Here is a 20,381-nt window from a genome sequence, read left to right as displayed (position 1 = left end):
GCAGCTCATGAAGCAGATGACAGATGTTGCACTTAAAATGGGATAGATGGGGTAAAAAAAGAGGATGCAAGTTTGAATATCCTATAATCAAACTGAATTGATGGGCATTTCTGAGACAAAATAACACAGCTACATGGAATGACCTTGGATTATATAGGCCTTAAGAGCTCTACAGTGGATCCATACCTGTTTCAAGAAGAGTATTGCTGTAAAGCATCAAATACTTTAGCCTATCACATACAGAATAGTAATAAAAATGAAAAATAAAATCACTATCTTATAAACAGAGAGCTGTCATCTTTTACAGACTCAATTCCCCAGGCTACTGTTGGGTGATGGCTGGTCATCTTGAGATTCAAAAGTCAACCCTTATAACTGTGTAGATGGGTATTTTCTGAGTATGATTGTTCTTATTTCTCTAATGTCCCAAAGTCAATAACAGGCTTTAAGCCAATCATTTCCCAAAACTGTGACAAGACCTTCAGTAAATTTTAGATCCTTGTTATTTACCATTTTTCTCCTCTCCTCCTCCAGCTAAACTCATATAGGTAAACCACAAACAAGCCTGATTTTTTTAACAGTGGGTGCTGCATTAACAGTTACATGTGAGTAGACAGAAAAATCACTTAGAAAGGAAAATAACTAAAATATTAAAGTGTGAGTCTATTTTGAAGTGAATCCTTTAAGAAAGAATAAGAATTATTTGCAGAATTGATTTATGAGAAGTTGAAAAAAAGAAGAGGATGTACAATAAAGACATTTCATATGAGAATACTGTGTTTCTAATGAAAGTGTTCAACTGATAACTGGCATAAACTTATTAAAACCTAGAATTAAAATCCCATCCTGATGCCACTGAAAAGTTAATCACAATGTGAAGTTAATCCTGGATATCAGGATTTTCCCACCAATAAGCTCTGTGGCATATAAAGTAGACCCTACAGTAGCACGTCTGTGCTTTACATGTTAAGATTTGAACCCATATGAACCATCTTAAGTTTAAAAAAAATAAAAAGAAAAAGAAAAAAAGAAAGAAAATGAAAAAAACACAGTAATCAGCATTTAAGTTAATATAGGAGCATGAAAGGATGTATATAATCATCTACTTAGTGGAAGCTACTTGTGCAGTAATTCTCAGTAAGCACTGGCTCTTCAGGTCTCTTGTAAAGCAACAATAATTTACTGCTTAAATAGATGAAAAAGTATTTTCTGCAATCAGCAGAAAAATAAACAAATAAATAAAGGCAACAGACCTAGCTATAGTTCATTAGGATTGTTTCCATACCTTTACAAAATAAGTTCAGCTGATGAGAGCTTTAAACACAGCAAACAGCATATTGCAACAATGAAGACATATTAGAGTAGTGGTTCAAAAACCAAGATCTTAGTCCTACTGCTTTACTCTGATGTTTTGCAATGAGATGCAGAAACCTAATAGACAACTGATAAGGTTCTTAATAAAGTTTTTAGGCTAGTCCAGCAATGCAGAATAACACTAATATAGAAGTGTTGGGAAAACATTTTCAGAATTTTTTCTATAGTATAACAGTCTATAAAACTTCTCAGTGTAAAGAATATGAGTATAGTCTTAATGAACCCATGTGCTTCTACAGACACTCAGAATTTCCAGCAGTGTAACTGTTTAGTGACTTTTTTCCCATTCATTAATCTCAGAAAACCTGTACAAAACATTACCACCAATAGCTCCATACTTTAAAAAAAATCACCATAAGTATCCCCACAATGACATTATTTTAAAGACTTTTCTAATATGGTTTCTCACTGTATGGATGATAGATTGCTTTCAGCTGAGAATCCTGTCTCAGTAAAAAGAAAAATATCTTTTAAGAAAATCAGTAAGTATTTTTTTATTTACTACTTGTTTTGCATAGGATAGGGTTAAGTATGCACTGGGGCTTGAGCATATCACTTTCAGGTGGTAAGGATTTAGAACATGTGTTGTAAATTGGATAATTAGCTTTTTTGATGAGGAAGCATGCAGAGTAAAAATAGGCATCTGAGACCAGAAGAAGGAAGTTTTTGAAAGCTATAATGTCAGATTGAGCTGGACTGTTGCCTAGAATGTGCTCAAAGATTCATTTAAAAAGTTTGAAGTATAAATAGCATTGAAGAACATAGTTCTTCTAGTAGAAAATGATGTTTACCTATATTTACACTGTTTCTATGTATGTACTTTGGAAAGCTCAGAGGATGGATCAGAGGTATAGTGACATTTTAAAACAATTGCAGAGGAAAGAAAATTGATGTTTGTATTTCATATTCATCTCTAAATCTTAGCTTTTAGTGGGTTTTCAAGATCTTAAAAGGTTTTTTTGTTTGTTTTTGTTTTTACTTTTTGTTATCAAAGATGACTTGTGACTTAACTTCTAATTTTGGTTTTGAGTTGCATGACTCTTGTTTTCTGTCTTGTCTTCCCACATTGTTCTCTAAGGTACAGGCTATAGGGGTTCCTTTCAGCAGCTACTATGAGAGATTCTAATAAGGAGTCTGCTCGGTTTGTGTGGTGAGATTTTTTGTTAACGGGGGAGGAAGCTACAGCAGTGGCCACTGTGAGAAGTTTCTCGAAAGTTCCCCTGGCTCTAAGTAGGACCCACCCCTGGCTAAGGCCGAGACAATTAGTGATGGCCTCTGCAATAACATATTTAAGAAAGGGAACCTGGGAGGAGGAGAGGTGTCTTGTGAGGACAAGTCATGACACCTATGTGAACACTGAGGTCAGTGGAAGAAAGGACGAGGAAGGGGGGGAGGTGTAGTGGTGCAGAGCCCCCTGTATCCCGTGGTGAGACATCAGGGCTGCCCCCCTGCCACCATGGAGGTCCATGGTGAAGCAGAGGTTTGCTTTCAGCCTGTGGAGCCCCCCACACTGGAGCAGGCAGCTGCACTAGACTGGGACTCTGTGGGAAGAAGCAGCCCTCACTGTTGTAGTTTGGTGCTGAGAAGACTGCAGCATGTGGGGGTGACCCACGTTGGAAATCTCAGGAAGAGTACATCCCATGGGAAGGACTCACAGCGGGGAAAGTTTGTGGAGGACTGTGAGAGGGGAACCAAGTGGAGCTGGCAAGAATGCAGAGGAGTGCTCCCCCCCACCTTGGAGGAAGGAGCAGCGGACTGACCAAAAAACCCCCATTCCTTGCTGTCCCGATCCAGTGTTGGGGGAGGTTTCAATATAATCCCAAGAGTGAGATTAAGACACAAATAAGGTCAAATGCCATACACCCAAAAGAGTTTTTATTATTAAAAGAGAAGAGTGGTAGCAATAGGACAGAATGGAAGGAAAAGACAGAAATCAAGCAAACATCCGGAACAGAGTTGCAAAAATAGTCACCACCATGGATCCAGCAGCATGCTGCTGGTCTTCATTCTTCAGTGGTGGGTGCACACACAGCAAAGTTCTCTGTCACCTTTTAAACTCATCAGCTGATTTGCATACTAGATAAAGAGAGGCAGGTATTCCACGAATTCATTTCCATGAGAGCCAAGGAAAAAGATGGAGCATGGGTTCTGTGCATACATTGAGGGGGAATGGGGTGCACCACCCATTTTCCAATTGAGTATGTGGTCCTGCTTGCCTTTGGTTTTGCTTCAGTTCCCACAGATCTGCTGACTTCATGCTTCTTGAGCAATCATCTGGCTTCTGGGGCAAAAACGATCACCTCTTATCAGTTCTTATCACCTTCTCACTGGTGAAGTCCTATAGTCGTTTGCAAGGCATGCATGGCATCTGTCATACACAATAGAGCCACAAAGTATTGGTCTTACACGGTGGAGCCCTGTGCTTGAAGAGAAAAACCTGGTTTCACCCAGTCCATGTTTCCTCCTCTTTGAGGCTTATCCAAGGAGTTTGTCAATACAAGTGCAAGGGAGTGGGAGGGTGCATCCTTCAATACACTCCTGCTTCCTTGGGTGACATTCCTTAGACTAATTACAAAGGCCACAGCTGGTCCTTGATGAATGTTTGAGACATTACTTACACCACCCCATAACTCAAAGCACACACACAAGCAAGCTTTGAGACAATCATTTGACATCTCAGTCTCTCACACCTGCCCACTGGGGTGAGGAAGTAGGGAGATGGAACAAAACTGAGCCCAGGAAGAAGGGAGGGGTGGGGGCAAGGTGTTTTTAAGATGTGGTAATGCTTCTCACTGTGCTACTCTGTCTGTAAAGTGTATGTTGTTAGTGTCTGAATTAAACTGATGTTCTCTTTTCTTCCCCTGATGAGTCTGCCTGCCCATGAACATAATGGGTGAGTCATCCCTCCCTGTCTTATTTTGATTCCTGAAACTTTTGTTTAATTTTCTCCTTCTCATTCTTGAGGAGGAAGGGATGAGTGAACAGCTGCAGGCTGCATGGTGCTCAGTTACCCTCTGGGCTCAAACCACTACAGGGGGTAGGAATACAAAAAGTCCTTCAGGTATACCTGGATTAAGTCTAACTTTTTTTAGGGTATAACAACTTCTGAAAAATGGCAGGGAATATTAAATTCCCAGGAGGTCAGGCAATTCTCATGTTTTATTGCTTCTAACTGTGATCAAACAAAGAAATAAGCAAGAATTGTTGAGCTTAGTATGAAGTTATTTATCTAAGACAACAGAATTTGTATGCTGTCTCTACCTACCTATGCATATTACAGTGTTGACAAAAAGTTGTTTGCACATCTTAAATCATCAAAAACCAAACAGAAAGCCTATATTTTGAGCTCATCTGTGTACTAACTACTTTCTAGATAAGCAGATGGTTATGCTACTTATTGTGTACATTTCCTTTCTCCCACCTAGAATTTTTCTGCATGTAACTATTACATTTGGTGAAAATTATCCCTAAAGTTAAATTGGCTAACACGTTGTTTTCCCTTCTGAATTAGCTAAACAAAAGAGATGGCAGCAAGTATCATAGTAGCATGTGAAACTCCATGCTCAGATCGCTGCTACATCTTCCAGTTTAATGATGCAGGACACCTACGAACAGTCATAGAGTCACATTTCCCTACCATTTCAGCGTATTGCTGTCTGTCCCTCTAACTTCATCAGGTACCTTTTGGGGGCATCTCTACCCTTCAGCATATTGAATGTTCCTCACAGTTTGGCGTTGTCCATGAACTTGGTGAAGGTGTGCTCTCTACCATTGCCCAGGGGATTGTTCAAGACAATATGCAGTATTAAGTTCAGTAACAACCCATAAGAAACACTGCTAAACTAGACAGTAATGAAGTGTAGGCCACAATCCATTGAGCCCAGTGGTCTAGCCAGTTTCTCACTCATATTGTAGTCCACCCATCCAACCATACGGATTTTTTTCTACTTCAGGTAGAGTACCTCCTAGCTGGTCCATGGGGTTAGTTCTGTAACCAGCCCATCTGATTTGCACATCAAACAGCTGTCATCTAGCATGCCAGAAACTTCTGGATTGCTTGCATTCTACTGTGTTGTTCTCCAAGCAGATATATTGGGGTGGTTGAGGTCCACTATGAGAACCAATGGGACTTTTGTCTTTTTTTTTTTTTTTTTCTGTGCAAATTGGCATAAAGATTTCTTCCTTAAACAATTCCTATAATCAAGGAATACATATTCCTAAACATTTTTACACTATCAGACTTCAACTGTCAAATTATTTAAAATAAAAATAGTAATAATAATAAAACCCAACAGGAATATCAGATCAGATAATGTGTATATAAATATTCTGGTTATATCTACCTTAGAAACATCTCTCACATTATCAACTCCCTGGGTTACAAAATGCTGCCCAGCCCACTATCGTGAGCTTAAGAACTACAGTAAAGTATCTGTAACGTCATACTAAAGACAACAAGGTGATAGAAAGCACCTCTGGTGTTCCAGGTAACTGAAATAGCAGGAATGTTGTTAGGCATTTATAAGGGTATTTTGTGTCCTGCAAAGAGAAAATAAAGGTCAAAATTCTTCTTTTATTACAGCTTAAGTTGTAGAACTCCTGGTAAGATTCATTTCTGATTGTGTTTCAAATGGCATTTCACAGTGGCATTTCTACCTGCTCACTGAGTTTTTGGTTCCCTCCTGTTCTTTTTATTTTTATTTTTTTTTTAAAGGAGCACACAAAAAGGAACATCAAGAAAATGTTCAGAGCAAAAAGTGCACACCTGTCAGAATCAAACAAGCCAGTAAATCAATAAGGAAGAGAAACCTAGCAAGCCAAAAGTCTTCTGTATCATCTTTGGAGTAAACCAAAAAAGTGTGAATTTTACAAATAATGTCAGGAACAGTTATTTATGTCCTGCACACTACAAAGGAAAATTAGAAAGATGGTACAAACTGGACAAAATTTTCAGTGTCCAGAAGTGCTATTCCTTTCCATTTACCCTGCTACTCAGGCCTAATCCATGATATCAACATTACTAACAACCTGCAAATATCTGCTTCATACCCAAGAAATGAAGTGGGGTTCCAGAGTGGTCTGCTACAACAGCTATTTGGTGTATTTTGATTTTTCTCACAATGACTTGCATTGCAAAGTTCTTTTACTGGACAGCAAAAAAAAAAAAAAAAAGCAAACATGAAAGCATCAGTCAAGTAGATTCTCCTTTGAATTTCTGCTGTTCCAGAATTTTGTAAGTTTATAGCAGAAACCTCACTTTGTGGATCTTTTAAAAAAGATTTGCTCTCTAATCACCAGGTCCTCATTGTCTCTACCACTCTCCAATAAAAAGGAAAAATAAGTATTATAATCCTGTTGCAATAAGTATTGCGGATGGCTTGTGGTTTGTTTGGTTGTTTGGGTTTTTTTAGTGAATCTAAACCATCTAGCACATAGGAGCAGTTATACAGCAGAAAGCTGAGGAACTTTTCATCTAAGGGCAAGGATCTGCAAACCAAAACATGTGGTGAGCCATCAGGAATGTCATATTGCAAATATAGCCTGAAGAAATAGCAAGGATGAAAACACATTTCTGGAAAATGCTTACATATTAGTTCTAATGTTGGTTACTTTTTCTCTGGTAACTCAGATGAACAGAAAGGTCAGGGTTATCCTCTCCTTCTTTCAGAGGCAATTACTCTTCCAGAAATACTTGAAATTGTAGGAGACAGTTAATTCTTAATTTCTGATTCTGATTTCCCTTTGAAAACCTTCCAGGGATTGTAGACTTATAGGTAGTAAGTATGGAGATGACACTGTTTGTAAGAGGCTTAGTGTCATAATAAGACAGGCCTCAGGACTGCTATTCTCCAGACTTTTCTTGGTCTGATTTGGGATACGTTTTGGCTTGTTTAACCATAAAAGAAATTACCTAATGATCAGGTGACTATTATCTAATTTGTTTTAGCTTTGCTTGGCTTTGTATAATAACTATATATGTATGTATTTATATACTTTTGTATTTAATTATTTGTAAGAGTTATTTGCTGTAGAATAAACCTATGAACTTAGAATAAAATACATCATAGAACAAAAGCACAGAATGAGAAGAGGCCTTCAAAGTATTGACTCCAAATGCTGTCATTGCACAGGATGCTACAGGGTACAAACAGCTTACCAGTGCTTAATTTCTGATCACCAAAGGGATGCAATATTGGGAACAGGGTAAAATGATCTTTTTCACTGTTACATTCTTCCTGTCAAAGGGCTAGTAATACTGATGACTTCTGGTACCATTCCTTCTCCTCCAGACTGAAGCCTTAGGAGGATGAGCATAAAACCAGAAAAAAAGGAATAGAGAGGAAGAAGTTTATTAATATAGCACTTAAACTGTATATAACTGTGAGTTTTAACAGCTGGAGTAATAATAACTTCAATCAGACCAACAGTAAATTCTGGCCTTTGAATATAACTGTTTCTCTATAACAAGATATTGTGTCTAACAAATTGGTGGGTGTTCAGGCAACCTACTCTGCAACTTGACTGCAACTAATTGGTAACAAGTCAATGGCGATTTCCTTAAACATTTCAACTCTCTTTTAGCTCATGTCCTTTTGCTTCTTCACAGTTAACTAAATCATAGTCACAGACTGTTATTTACAAAGTTCCTTTAAAAAAAGGAATATTGTGAGAGGCCAACATTTGCTAAGGCTTTCTGTTTCTTTTAAGGTGTAATGGGGCAAAGGTGGATCTAGATAAGTTATTATCAGGGAGAGGACAATATAACGTGTTTCCGTGAGCTGTACCCTTAACTGGTTGTTAGGTTTTTTTAAAGACACTCATGCACTTATGGTCTAGTTTATGTTGGGAAAAAGCATTGTAAACAAAGAACTAGCAGTTACATTACTGTCACCTAGTTTAAAGATGGTCATATGTAAAAGTTGTTCAAAGTGACCTACAAAACCAGAACAGACCAACTCAGGTGAACATAGCATTTTTATTTTAAATTACACAGAATCACAGAATTGCCTATGTTGGAAAAGACCTTGAAGATCATCTAGTCCAACCATTAACCTAACATTGACAGTTCCCAAATACACCATATCCCTAAGCCCTACATCGACTCTACTCTTAAACACCTCCAGGGATGGGGACTCCACCACGTCCCTGGGCAGCCCATTCCAATGCCTAACAACCCTTTCTGTAAAGAAATACATCCTAATATCTAGTCTAAACCTTCCCTGGTGCAAGTTGAGGCCATTACCTCTTGTCCTATCGCTTGCTACTTCATTAAAGAGACTCATCCCCAGCTCTCTGCAACCTCCTTTCAGGTAGTTGTAGAGGGTGATGAGGTCTCCCCTCAGCCTCCTCTTCTCCAGACTAAACAACCCCAGTTCCCTCAGCCGCTCCTCGTATGACATGTGCTCCAGACCATTCACCAGCTTCGTTGCCCTTCTCTGGACACACTCGAGTAATTCAATGTCCTTTTTGTAGTGAGGGGCCCAAAACTGAACACAGCAATCGAGGTGCGGCCTCACCAGTGCCGAGCACAGGGGTAAGATCACTTCCCTGTCCCTGCTGGCCACGCTATTTCTGATACAGGCCAGGATGCCATTGGCCTTCTTGGCCACCTGGGCACACTGCTGGCTCATGTTCAGCCGGCTGTCAATCAACACCCCCATGTCCCTCTCTGACTGGCAGCTCTCCAGCCACTCCTCCCCAAGCCTGTAGCACTTCTGCGGGTTGTTGTGGCTGAAGTACAGAACCCGGCATTTGGCCTTATTGAAGCTCATACATTCGTCCTTAGTCCATTGCTCCAGCCTGTCCAGGTCTCTCTGCAGAGCCTCCCTACCCTCGAGCAGATCAACACTCCCACTCAACTTGGTGTCATCTGCAAACTTACTGAGGGTGCACTCGATCCCCTCATCTAGATCATCAATAAAGATGTTAAACAGGAGTGGCCCCAAAACCGAGCCCTGGGGGACACCACTAGTGACCGGTTGCCAACTGGATTTAACTCCGTTCACCACAACTCTTTGGGTCTGGCCATCCAGACAGTTTTTTACCCAGCAAAGCGTGCGATCATCTAAGCCTCGAGCAGACAGTTTTGCCAGGAGAATGCTGTGGGAAACGGTGTCAAAGGCCTTACCGAAGTCAAGGTAAACAACATCCACAGCCTTTCCCTCATCCAATAAGCAGGTCGCCCTGTCGTAGAAGGAGATCAGGTTTGTCAAGCAGGACCTGCCTTTCATAAACCCATGCTGACTGGGCCTGATCATCTGGTTGTCCCACACGTGTTGTATGATGGTACTCAGGATGAGCTGCTCCATCAGCTTCCCGGGCACCGAAGTCAAGCTGACAGACCTCTAATTTCCCAGATCATCCCTCCAACACTTCTTATATATGGGCATCACACTGGCCAATTTCCAACTTTTCGGGACCTCCCCGGTCAGCCAGGACTGCTGGTAAATGATGGAAAGCAGCTTGGCAAGCGCCCGAGCCAGCTCCTTCAGCATCCTCGGGTGTATCCCATCTGGTCCCATAGACTTGTGTGTGTCTATGTGATGCAGCAGGTCACTGACTATCTCCTCCTGGATTGCAGGGGGCGTCGTTCTCCCAGTCTCTGTCTTCTGGCTGAGGAGGCTGGATTCCCTCAATACTAGTCTTGTTATTAAAGACTGAGGCAAAGAAGGCATTAAGCACCTTAGCCTTTTCCTCACCACTTGTTACCATGTTTCCTCCTGCGTCTAGCAGGCGATGGAGGTTCTCTCTGGTCTTTCTTTTGCTGTTGACATACTTATAGAAACATTTCTTGTTGTCCTCGATTGCTGAAGCCATATTAATTTCCAGCTAATCTTTAGACCTCCTGATTTCTGCCCTGCATAGCCTCACAGCATCTTTGTAATCATTGTGAGTGGCTAGCCCCTTCTTCCAAAGGCCGTTAAACTCTCCTTTTCTCCCTGAGTTGCAGCCAAAGCTTCCTGTTCAGTCAGAGTGTTCTTCTCTGTCGCCAGCTTCTCTTACAGCACCTGGGGACAGCCTGCTCCTGTGCCTTCTTAAAGAGTGTCCAGCCTTCCTGGACCCCTATACCCTTCAGGACCGTCTCCCAAGGGATCCTGTCAAGCAAGTGCCCAAACAAGACAAAGTCAGCCCTTTGGAAGTCCAGGATGTCAGTTCTGCTTCCCCCTCTCCTGGCCTCTCTAAGGATAGAGAACTGTATTATTTCACAATCGCTGTGGCCTAGTTGGCCTCCAACCACCACATCATCCACCAGTACTTCTCTGTTCACAAAGAGGAGGTCCAGCAGGGCAACTTTTCTGGTCGGCTCACTCACCAGCTGCGTCAGGAAGTTATCTGCTGCACATTCCAGGAATCTCCGGGACTGGTCCTGCTCTGCTGTGTTGTATTTCCAGCAGATGTCTGGGAAGTTAAAGTCTCCCACAAGAACAAGGGCAAGCGATCATGAGATTTCTCCTAAATGCCTATAGAATATTTCATCCACCTCTCTGTCCTGGGTGGGTGGCCTGTAGTAGACTCCTACTACAACATCTGCCCTGTTGGCTTTCCCTCTGATTCTAACTCAAAGACACTCCACCCTGTCTTCACTACACTTGTACTCAAAGCAATCATAACAGTCCCTAACATACAGTGCCACCCCACCACCTCTCCTTCCTTGTCTATCCCTCCTAAAGAGCTTGTAGCCATCAAGTGGTGCACTCCAGTCATGGGAGACATCCCACCATGTTTCTGTAATAGCCACTACATCATAATTTTCCTGTTTCATCATGGCTTCAAGCTCCTCCTGTTTGTTACCCATGCTGTGTGCATTGGTATACATGCACTTCAGATGGGCTGGTGTTTTGCCCCCTTCCCCCTTCAAATCTAGTTTAAAGCTCTGTCAATGAGCCCAGCTAACTCCTGCCCCAAGATCCTCTTCCCCCTCTGGGACAGGTGCATCCCATATGATGCCAAATGGTCTGGCGTCCTGTATACCAACCCATGACTGAAAAATCCAAAGCCCTGACAGTAGCACCAGTCTTGAAGCCACAAGTCCAACTGTTGAGTTCTCTTGCATTCTTCTTCATCCATCCCCCCAACTGAAGGGATGGAGGAGAACACAATTTGTGCCCCTGACCCCTTAATCAGTTTCCCCAAGGCCCTGAAATCTCTCTTCATTGTTTTAGGACTTCTCCTGGTAATGTTGTCGCTACCTACCTGAAAAACCAAGAGAGGGTAGTAGTCCTTGGGTCTCACTAGAATGGGGAGTTTTGCCATGAGGTCCTTGACCCGGGCCCCAGGGAGGCAGCAGACTTACTTTATTATTCACCAAGAAAGAACAAGCAGATCTGCAAAAAATTAACTGTAGTCCAGAGAGCTGAATATTTGGGGATCTACAGCTAGTTTCCAGCTTAGGAGCTGACCAGTTATGTGAAGCATTTGACCTCCCTTGGCCTTGATTTCATTTCTCTTTCTCTGCATTTCCTGAAATCTGTGATTGCAAAATAGCTATCTATACAAGGAGATGACCTGGCAATCTTTAGCTGTTAGTAGAATGCTATCAAGCAATAATAATCATTCACAACTGACAGGAACTACTGTCAAAGAAAAATATTTATTAGGTTTTTAAAAATAAACCCACACGTACATGAAGGTAAGAAGACAAAGCGGAATCCTTATACCCCTGTCAGGTTGGGGAAAGCAGATGAAGCTTTGGGGGTGATTCAACAGTGGGTTAGAGTCCTCAGTGACACAAAGGAGAAGTATTAGCAGGAGTTCTTTGTTGTGGAAGGTCTACCATGTCTAAGTCAGTCACCTAAGGAAAGATGCCTCTTTCATTTTGCTGTCCTGGATAGCGTCCAGCCTGCCCTGAACTTCTGGGAAGTCTGCGGGAGTGGCAACAAAGATGGCAAGGAAGTAGAATAATTTACACCAAATTTTACAGACTCACAGAATCATCTAGGTGGGAAAAGACCTTGAAGATCATCTAGTCCAACCATTAACCTAACACTGACCATTCTCAGCTACACCATATCCCTAAGTGCTATGTCAACCCATTGTTAGGTTGGGTGAGATGAACTGCAGTGAGTGCAAATGCTTTTAGATGCTAACTAGTATGTTTTTATATTCAGTGATGGCAAAAGCAGGGTAAGATATTTGTGAGAATAAGATGTTTTGACAAGAACCTGCATAAAATATTACTAAAGCCACCATAATCTTTAAGAATTCCCACGAAATATTTGTAAAGTCATTGCAATGATATTTTTAATTCATAAGTAATGTAAGTAAATTGACATTTGCAACAAATGAAATTAGGTTTACCGAATATATAATGAAATGTGTGCATATTGAATCCGGCTGTTGAAATTATAAACTGAATTGAATAATTTTCAATAAATTGAAATTATAAAAGCATAAGGATAACTTCGTTTATCACCTCTTTTACATCTGTTAGACACCTTGTCTGGCCTAGCCAAAGAGTTTATACATATGGAATAAATAACAAATTAGTAACAAGATTTTGTCCTATGAAAATGCTTTAGCAATAATTAATATTGGAACTACCTTTGGATTACAGTTTAAATGAATGTGTGACCTTCAGAAACAATATTAGCGTGGCTGGTCAGAGTCTGAAAAAAGAGAATGAGCTGTCAAGTAATTAAACAGGTAATCTAATCTCAATCTAATTTCATGGTCAATGTTTTCTTTTGTCTATTGTATTGTCTAGTACAGCTTTGGTTCATATTTGATTTTTTTGACTTTTCTGAGCTGAATCTTGTTGGCAGTTCATAGTTATTTTTGCAGCTAGAATATCCTTGTCCTGTTTAATCAGTCTACTGGAGAAGTGTCCAGTAGTAGATTTTTTTTATAAGAACTATTTCCAGAGTTGACAATGTTTATTTTTGCCATTACCTTTTATCCATTTTCTATTCTCCAGTCTTCAAGGCCATCCAGTTCTTGCTTATATCTCAGGAATCCTCATTATTAATAATGGGGGATATTTTTGACACTTCCACGTTCAACATACAAAATCAGTACATTAAAAATTCTTGTTCCTGCTCCTAAACTACTAAAACAGTTATCCAAGATGCCCTTTGTAAAGTCTCTTTTCAGAGAAATTTGTGATGACAGAGATTAATTTACTCGTAACAATGTCAGTAACAATGCATCATATATCTGTGGGTAGGTTTGCATCCTTTTAAGATTTAATCCAGTAACTTCTGTTGCATCTTTTTGTCAGATATATGTATGCAGATGTTACTGTTTCTCTATAAACCAATCCCATTTGAACCTCCATATGTGGAGTATTGTTTAAACCATAAACTTTAATATTATTAAAACGTTGCCTAAATCACAAACTATTTTGGAAATTAAAAGCCATTTATATCCTGCTCTGGTTTCTGCTATTGGATAGTTTTGTGAAGTAGTGATGGTTTCTAGTTGTTCTTATTAATATTTGCTCTTAGTTCCATATATCTAACTGCCTTTCTGGCAGATATCCTCTTCAGTCTTAAACATATTTCTGACTATTGCTGTTATCTATTTGTGTGGGTAAAGTGTTTCATACTGATCCAAGCAGTCTCTCTGTATTATCCTTTCGTGCATTATAGATAAATTTACAGTTCCTTGGACTCTGTGTATGAGACATAAGGTTGATATAGACCCATATATGAAGAACTTTTTTTTCCTGAATAAATATATTACTGTTGTAATATGTGTCAACTTTTTTTATAAACATCAATCCACTTTATTTTTCTTTAAAAAATATAGGTTTACCAATTTTCTGGTAGAGAAATCTTACAGACTTTACTAATAGCTACTTATTGTTTTCATATAACTTCTATTCTATTTGTTCATATTCTGGATCAAGGGTAAAATGTATTCTTTGCCAGAATGTAAAATCACATAATCTCCTTCAACTTTTACTCCTCAGAGAGTATATATTAGATCTGACTTTAAAGCATAAAATGCACACTCTTTTTTCAAAAATATTTTACTCTCATCTGACAGGGTTACCCCATACAGTTAAGAATGAGTGTTAAACCAACCCCATTTCCAATGCAAATTTTGAAAGCAAAGCTAGGAGTGTAATGACAGTATGTGTGAGAAAATGTGATAGGAAAATTATGTGAATTAAAGACTAAGATTTTCCTCAGCAGCAAGCAAGATTGCTTCTAAATGTTATGATAATAAAATACCTACATTGTGATATACAAAATGAAAATCAAATGAAAACATTTTATTTTGGGTGAATCCATAAACAAAATACACTTTTCCAGTCACAACAATGACTCTGAAGCTGCAATGTGCTATCAAGTGATTTTGCTCTTTTGGTTTTTAATTTAAAACATCTGAATGTTAAGCATTTATTAATGTATGCATAGTCTTAATTTCCTTGGCTTTTAAACAATAAAAGCAATAACACAACACTCTGAATCCTGATGAACAAGGACTGAAACAGGAAGCCAATCTTTTGTCAGGTATTTCACCACTTCTTAACCTGTCTCATTGTCATGTTACAGAAAAAGAAATCTACAGGAACATCTTTTCAGAGCATTCATACAGAAATGGAGTGTGTATGATCATTCTTCCTTTGACCAGTCAGTAAGTCTTCCTTATATTCTTTTAGGCAGGTGATGAACAGCTGAATATATATTTACCAGCTGGTACCATACTTGCATTCTTCACTTCAGCCAATAGCATATCTAATTCTAGCTACTAACAAATTTTAAAAGATAAAGGTAACAGAGGTTTCTCTTGGGAAAACCATTCCACAGTTTAATAGATCTCATTATCAGGAACTCTGGTTTATCCTTTATTAATATCATATTATTAATTATCACAATATCTCTTATATGTTTAATTTCAGCTTCCTCAGAATGTTTACGTACTTCAAATAAACAGACACTTCTACAAAACCTTTTTGCAGGTTCAGCTAAATTAAGTACAGTATATTAAAAGAAGTGTGAAGTTACTAGGTCAGTTCAATGATTCTTTTCTCACATGTGGAAATAAATTGACAGGTTTGACTTAGATTGAATACCAGAAACCTAATAAGATGTAGCCCAGTAACAGCTAGGAATAACATCTTAGTTTGGAGCAAAACACTCCCTTTCTCTGCTGAGCAAACACAGTTTTATGCCTTTTCAGCTAAAGATCATTTAAGACCCACTGTAGGCCATTATTCTCTTTCATATAGAAGTTACTGACAATGGCATACACTGGTTACAAAAATTACGTGACAGTGGTATGCACTGGTTACAAAAATTATTTACTGTTAAAGTTCCTTACAATAAAAAGAGAAAGTTATAAGTGCAAATATGGTTGAGTGTTCAAGGCTATTTTTCCCACATAAATGGACAAAATCTCTGGATTGAGAGAGGATCAGACACTGTTATCCTTTTTGTACTAAATACAGCCTGAAAGCATGAGTAATTCTATTAATGCCGCTGGGACCATCTGTGGAATAAGGATCTGTTTAGGGTATAACCTGTGTAAATCTATAGACCTAATCCTAAAGATGTATTTTTCACCATCATCAACAACCAGTGCATGAATAGTTGTTCTTTCTTTCTCTATTCCTTTCCATGGAGCAAATTACTAATATGTACAAGTTTATCTCAAATAAATGTTATTTTGTCACATCTATTTGGGAGCCATTGAACACAAATATTAGAGTCATTAATACAATGTTTTTCCTTGTACATCTTTTAAAGCTGTTTTGTAGCTGCATACTGGCATCCTAGCATGAGACTGGCAAGAAACAGGTTTTACTTATGAAGCAGATGCTGTTTCATCTGCACCTGCTCGGATGACCCCTCCCTGTATTTTTCCAGCTATGAATATCATGAATAATGTTTCTGCCCTTACCAGACCTCACATTGGAAATCTCTCCTGGTTTTCAAACTCCTCCACATATTTTATTTTTAGCTGACAGGAATTTAAACTCTGCACTGGCACCTTTCCACTAAGCCTACATGCCTTGGTTTCCTTCAGTGAATAACGATTGTAGCAAACATTGCAAAGCTTATATGTTACATGCTCTTTTTTTGTTTGTTCAGTTTTTTTGGTTTGGTTTGGTTTGGGGTTTTTTTGCATAAATTTTGCCTGGCTCTCTGTAATTTAGTAGGGTTTACTTAAAATCTTAAAAAAAAAAAAAAAGGGTAAAAAAAAAAAATAAATACTGCATATTCTTTACCCCGATGCTGGCTTTTAGCTCTGGAAATGTATCAATTAATTACATGATATAATTTCTGTAAAATAAGTACCTGTTGAAAGTGAGGTGAATAAAAACCAGGCAGGTTGCTTTTTTGCAGACAGACCATTTTGAACATATTTGATGACCCTCGGATCCAAAATTGCTGCTGGGTAGCGGTGTAAGTAAGATTAAAGAATTATTCTGAGACAGCTTTATATTCATTATGGAATGTTTGGCAAAAAACCAATGAGAAATTAATTTTGAAGTCTGACTTGAGTGTCGCAGTATGATTCAGAATCATTTTCAGAAGTGGATTAACATTAAAGCATTTTATTATCTTATTATCGAATGTTATACATAAAGTTTTATAACCATCAGCTTAGAATTTTAAAGATTCTTAATATTGTTATAATAAAACTGACTACTGCAGATAATTTTATATTCCATAATAAAAAAATAAATCTGTGCTGGTAAATCAGTCATCCTTTAAACTCTTAATAAAAGGAAAAATGTCTGTATTTGGATAGTATTTTGTTCTAAGTACTGTAATATATAATGTGGTCGATCGCAGTATTTACGTTGAATATTGATTCTAACTTGAACTGATTTTTTTTTCCTATCTTATTTGCTAAATTAAGTATTGGTTTATACATTTTCCAATAGCTCCATTAAAACCTAAAATGGCAGCAAATACTTGCTGATACTGTAATAGGTCTTTATTTTTACACTGATAGGAAAAGACATTTGTTTTAGATTTATCATCCTAAGAACAATAAATAGATGATTCTGTGAGTGCTTCTGACAATTGAATTAGAATATCTAGGGTCTACTTTTTCACACAAGTATATTTATATAATAAAGCATTATACAAATATGTTTAACTTTGGTTAATGAATATATTCAACTGCAACAGAAAAAGTCTGTCTTAACTTTGGAAACAGTTTATGGATGACAGAATATTTACTATATCTATTTATGGCTTCTACTCCTCCTTTTGTACTTGCAGAACACAGGTTTTCAGTATCCAGAAGGGGGCCTAGATATCCAAAGCAACACAGTTTGCATTCAGGCACCTAAGCCTAAGTAGCCATGAGATTTTCAAACGTGAGTCTCCATCTACTCACTCCATGACACACCTGGTGTGTTTTTTCAAAAGATCTCTACATCCAAGACTTTCCAGGAAAAAAAAAAAAAAAAAAAAAAAAAAAAAAAAAAAAGGCTTTTATTTTTCATGCTTAAATGTGGGATGATCTTTTAAAAATCCACAGTTGTTTTGGGCTGCTGAGATTTAGGAAAGTAAAACAACAAACCAAAAGTAACTAATCCCCCCCACTTCTATGGGAAGTGTACATGCCTGCAAGCTGTTTAAATTGAGGTCCCCAGTCTGTAAGGTAGTCATAACTCTGATCAGTGTCTGACATGTTTGAACCTAAAGAGCTGAGGGATCCTGCCAAAGAGCCAGTTCCCTCAAATGCATAGGTCTGAAGTGAGTCATATGGAGGAGCACTAGGATCTGTATTCGCTTCTTCAAGCTTTTCTGAAATGAATTGCCTGAAGATTGCGCTGTCAGGACCAACCTGCAGAGACTGTCTGTAGAGGCTGTGGATTTCTGTGGTGACCTTCTTCCGAGGTTTGTGCGTTCTCATGACAGTGTGGGTTCTCAGAGCTGAAATATCAAAGGCTTCTGTGTCCTCCTCACCACCTCCTTCATCATCATACCTGACAATGTTCTCTCTGAATTCTTCTGTTTTCTCTGAGAAGGAAGACTTCTTCCTCTGCTGCCTTATGGCTACAATTGCCAAAAAGAACACTGAAAAGAAAGGAGAGGAGAGGAGAGGAGAGGAGAGGAGAGGAGAGGAGAGGAGAGGAGAGGAGAGGAGAGGAGAGGAGAGGAGAGGAGAGGAGAGGAGAGGAGAGGAGAGGAGAGGAGAGGAGAGGAGAGGAGAGGAGAGGAGAGGAGAGGAGAGGAGAGGAGAGAAAAGGGAGAGAAGAGAAAAGGGAGAGAAGAGAAAAGGGAGAGAAAGGAAGAGAAAAGGGAGAGAAAAGGGAGAGAAAAGAAAAGGGAGAGAAAAGGGAGAGAAAGGGGAGAGAAAAGAAAAGAGAGAAAAGGGAGAGAAAAGAAAAGGGAGACAAAAGGGAGACAAAAGGGAGAGAAAAGAAAAAAGAAAACAAAAGAAAAGAAAAGAAAAGAAAAGAAAAGAAAAGAAAAGAAAAGAAAAGAAAAGAAAAGAAAAGAAAAGAAAAGAAAAGAAAAGAAAAGAAAAGAAAAGAAAAGAAAAGAAAAGAAAAGAAAAGAAAAGAAAAGAAAAGAAAAGAAAAGAAAAGAAAAGAAAAGAAAACCAGAGACATTGAGTGTGCTTGGAAAGACTTAAAAAAATGGTAACATTTCTTAATATCAATGCTATTGCAAAGTGAAGCTATCTTAACAAATTTATAGAGCTGTAATTTTAATGGATTTTATGGTTTTGAGATGAGCATAGTATGTGGTGGGAAATGGTTACAAAGGGACTTATAAAATAGGTGAATGAAATGGAGCAGTTCTTTTGGTAGATGGGAGTTTGAAACTGATGGAAGCACAGGTTATGCTTTTTGAAACTGCTTTGGTTTATCACATAATATATCAATTTCACATTCAGAATTTAAATTCTTAATCTCTCTCTCTCTCTCTTGGATCAAAGCCCCAGGAAAATCAAATGAAAAGTGAGGCAATGAGCAAGATATCCTCCTCAGATGGTTGAATCATTCATTTCCATAGACTATGCAGGGTGTGGTCCAATTATTTCTGTTATGCTGGTTTGGAAATTTGAAGACTATCGCTAAATTTTGCGTGATGTTGTAGCGGTACTTAGTGTGAAGACCTATGAATCAAAGTACCTTGTTTCTTTCATATATGAAAGCTTTTTTAAATTTTATTTTAAAGCATTATTTTTTAATCCTACCCCATCTCATTTTTAGATGAATGATCCCTTTGAAATAGTCTATGACTTTCACAGAGGTTAATGATTTCAGTTTTTAACTAAATCTTACTGCAGTTCTATTTAATAAGTAAGTAGTTTGTAGACTGTAATTTTTTACTCAGGATATAACATGATACAGCTATCAACAATGACAGGATTTTACCTCACTTAGGGATATGAGGGACCTGAAGTAGCTCTATATTTCTACATATTTACTGTATACTATTTCATTTGACTGGGAGATACCATAATTTCTACAATGTTATATATTTACAGAACCCAGATAGTTTCAATTCTCCAAACCCTCTGCATGGTGAACTCTTCTAATGGTGCACATGATGATACAGGAAAATGTAAAAAAATGAAACCAGGTTTCAGATGTAAATGGCAAAAATATTATGTATAGAACCTCCTATTATTTCATTTTAAATAATCACAAAAGTCTGTAAAGACTGTAATAGATTAGGTTTTTATTTTCTTTCTGATTAATATATTTATCTATATCCCTGCTTTGTCTTTTGTGATATGCACAGGCCCAGTAGACACAAGGGTTTATTCCATCTGGAGAGAGAACCTCTCTGCAAGCAACCAAGAAGCCTTTGGAGGAAAATTCCACTGATGACCTAGATACTACAGTGATGTAGTTTGTATTATCCTCAGTCCCTTAAGTGCATAACACAAAGCGACCAGGTTCAGATATCCTCCAATAATCAAAGAAACTTGAAATGCACACTGGCCTGCCTGTAAGCTCGCACTGACTGCAAGGTCTAAGGCAGGGAGGGACTTCAGTCAGGGGGGCTGCTTTCCAGTGACGCTACTGAAGATTGTCTAGGACAAGGAAAGCTCAGATTTAAATAAGATGACTCTGGAAGTGG

The 20,381-nt window shown here is 38.5% G+C and overlaps 1 protein-coding gene across 11 annotated transcripts in view; it reads right to left on the bottom strand.

The window, feature by feature from the left end:
* Positions 1-11,946: 11,946 nt before the first annotated feature.
* The window catches only part of CDH19 (cadherin 19), a 125,411-nt gene continuing 116,976 nt past the window's right edge, over positions 11,947-20,381 (bottom strand). For 10 of the 11 annotated variants that reach the window (XM_074877566.1, XM_074877574.1, XM_074877556.1 and 7 more), the window contains one exon: positions 11,947-18,359. In XM_074877566.1, the coding sequence (XP_074733667.1) occupies positions 17,869-18,359 (491 nt within the window). In that variant the 3' untranslated portion in view covers positions 11,947-17,868. The remainder of the gene's footprint in view (positions 18,360-20,381) is intronic. The other variant, XM_074877649.1, reaches the window with a different exon arrangement.

This window comes from Strix uralensis, chromosome 1 (assembly GCF_047716275.1).
Source record: "Strix uralensis isolate ZFMK-TIS-50842 chromosome 1, bStrUra1, whole genome shotgun sequence".
NCBI lineage: Eukaryota > Metazoa > Chordata > Aves > Strigiformes > Strigidae > Strix > Strix uralensis.
This window is presented reverse-complemented; position numbering and strand designations above follow the sequence as displayed.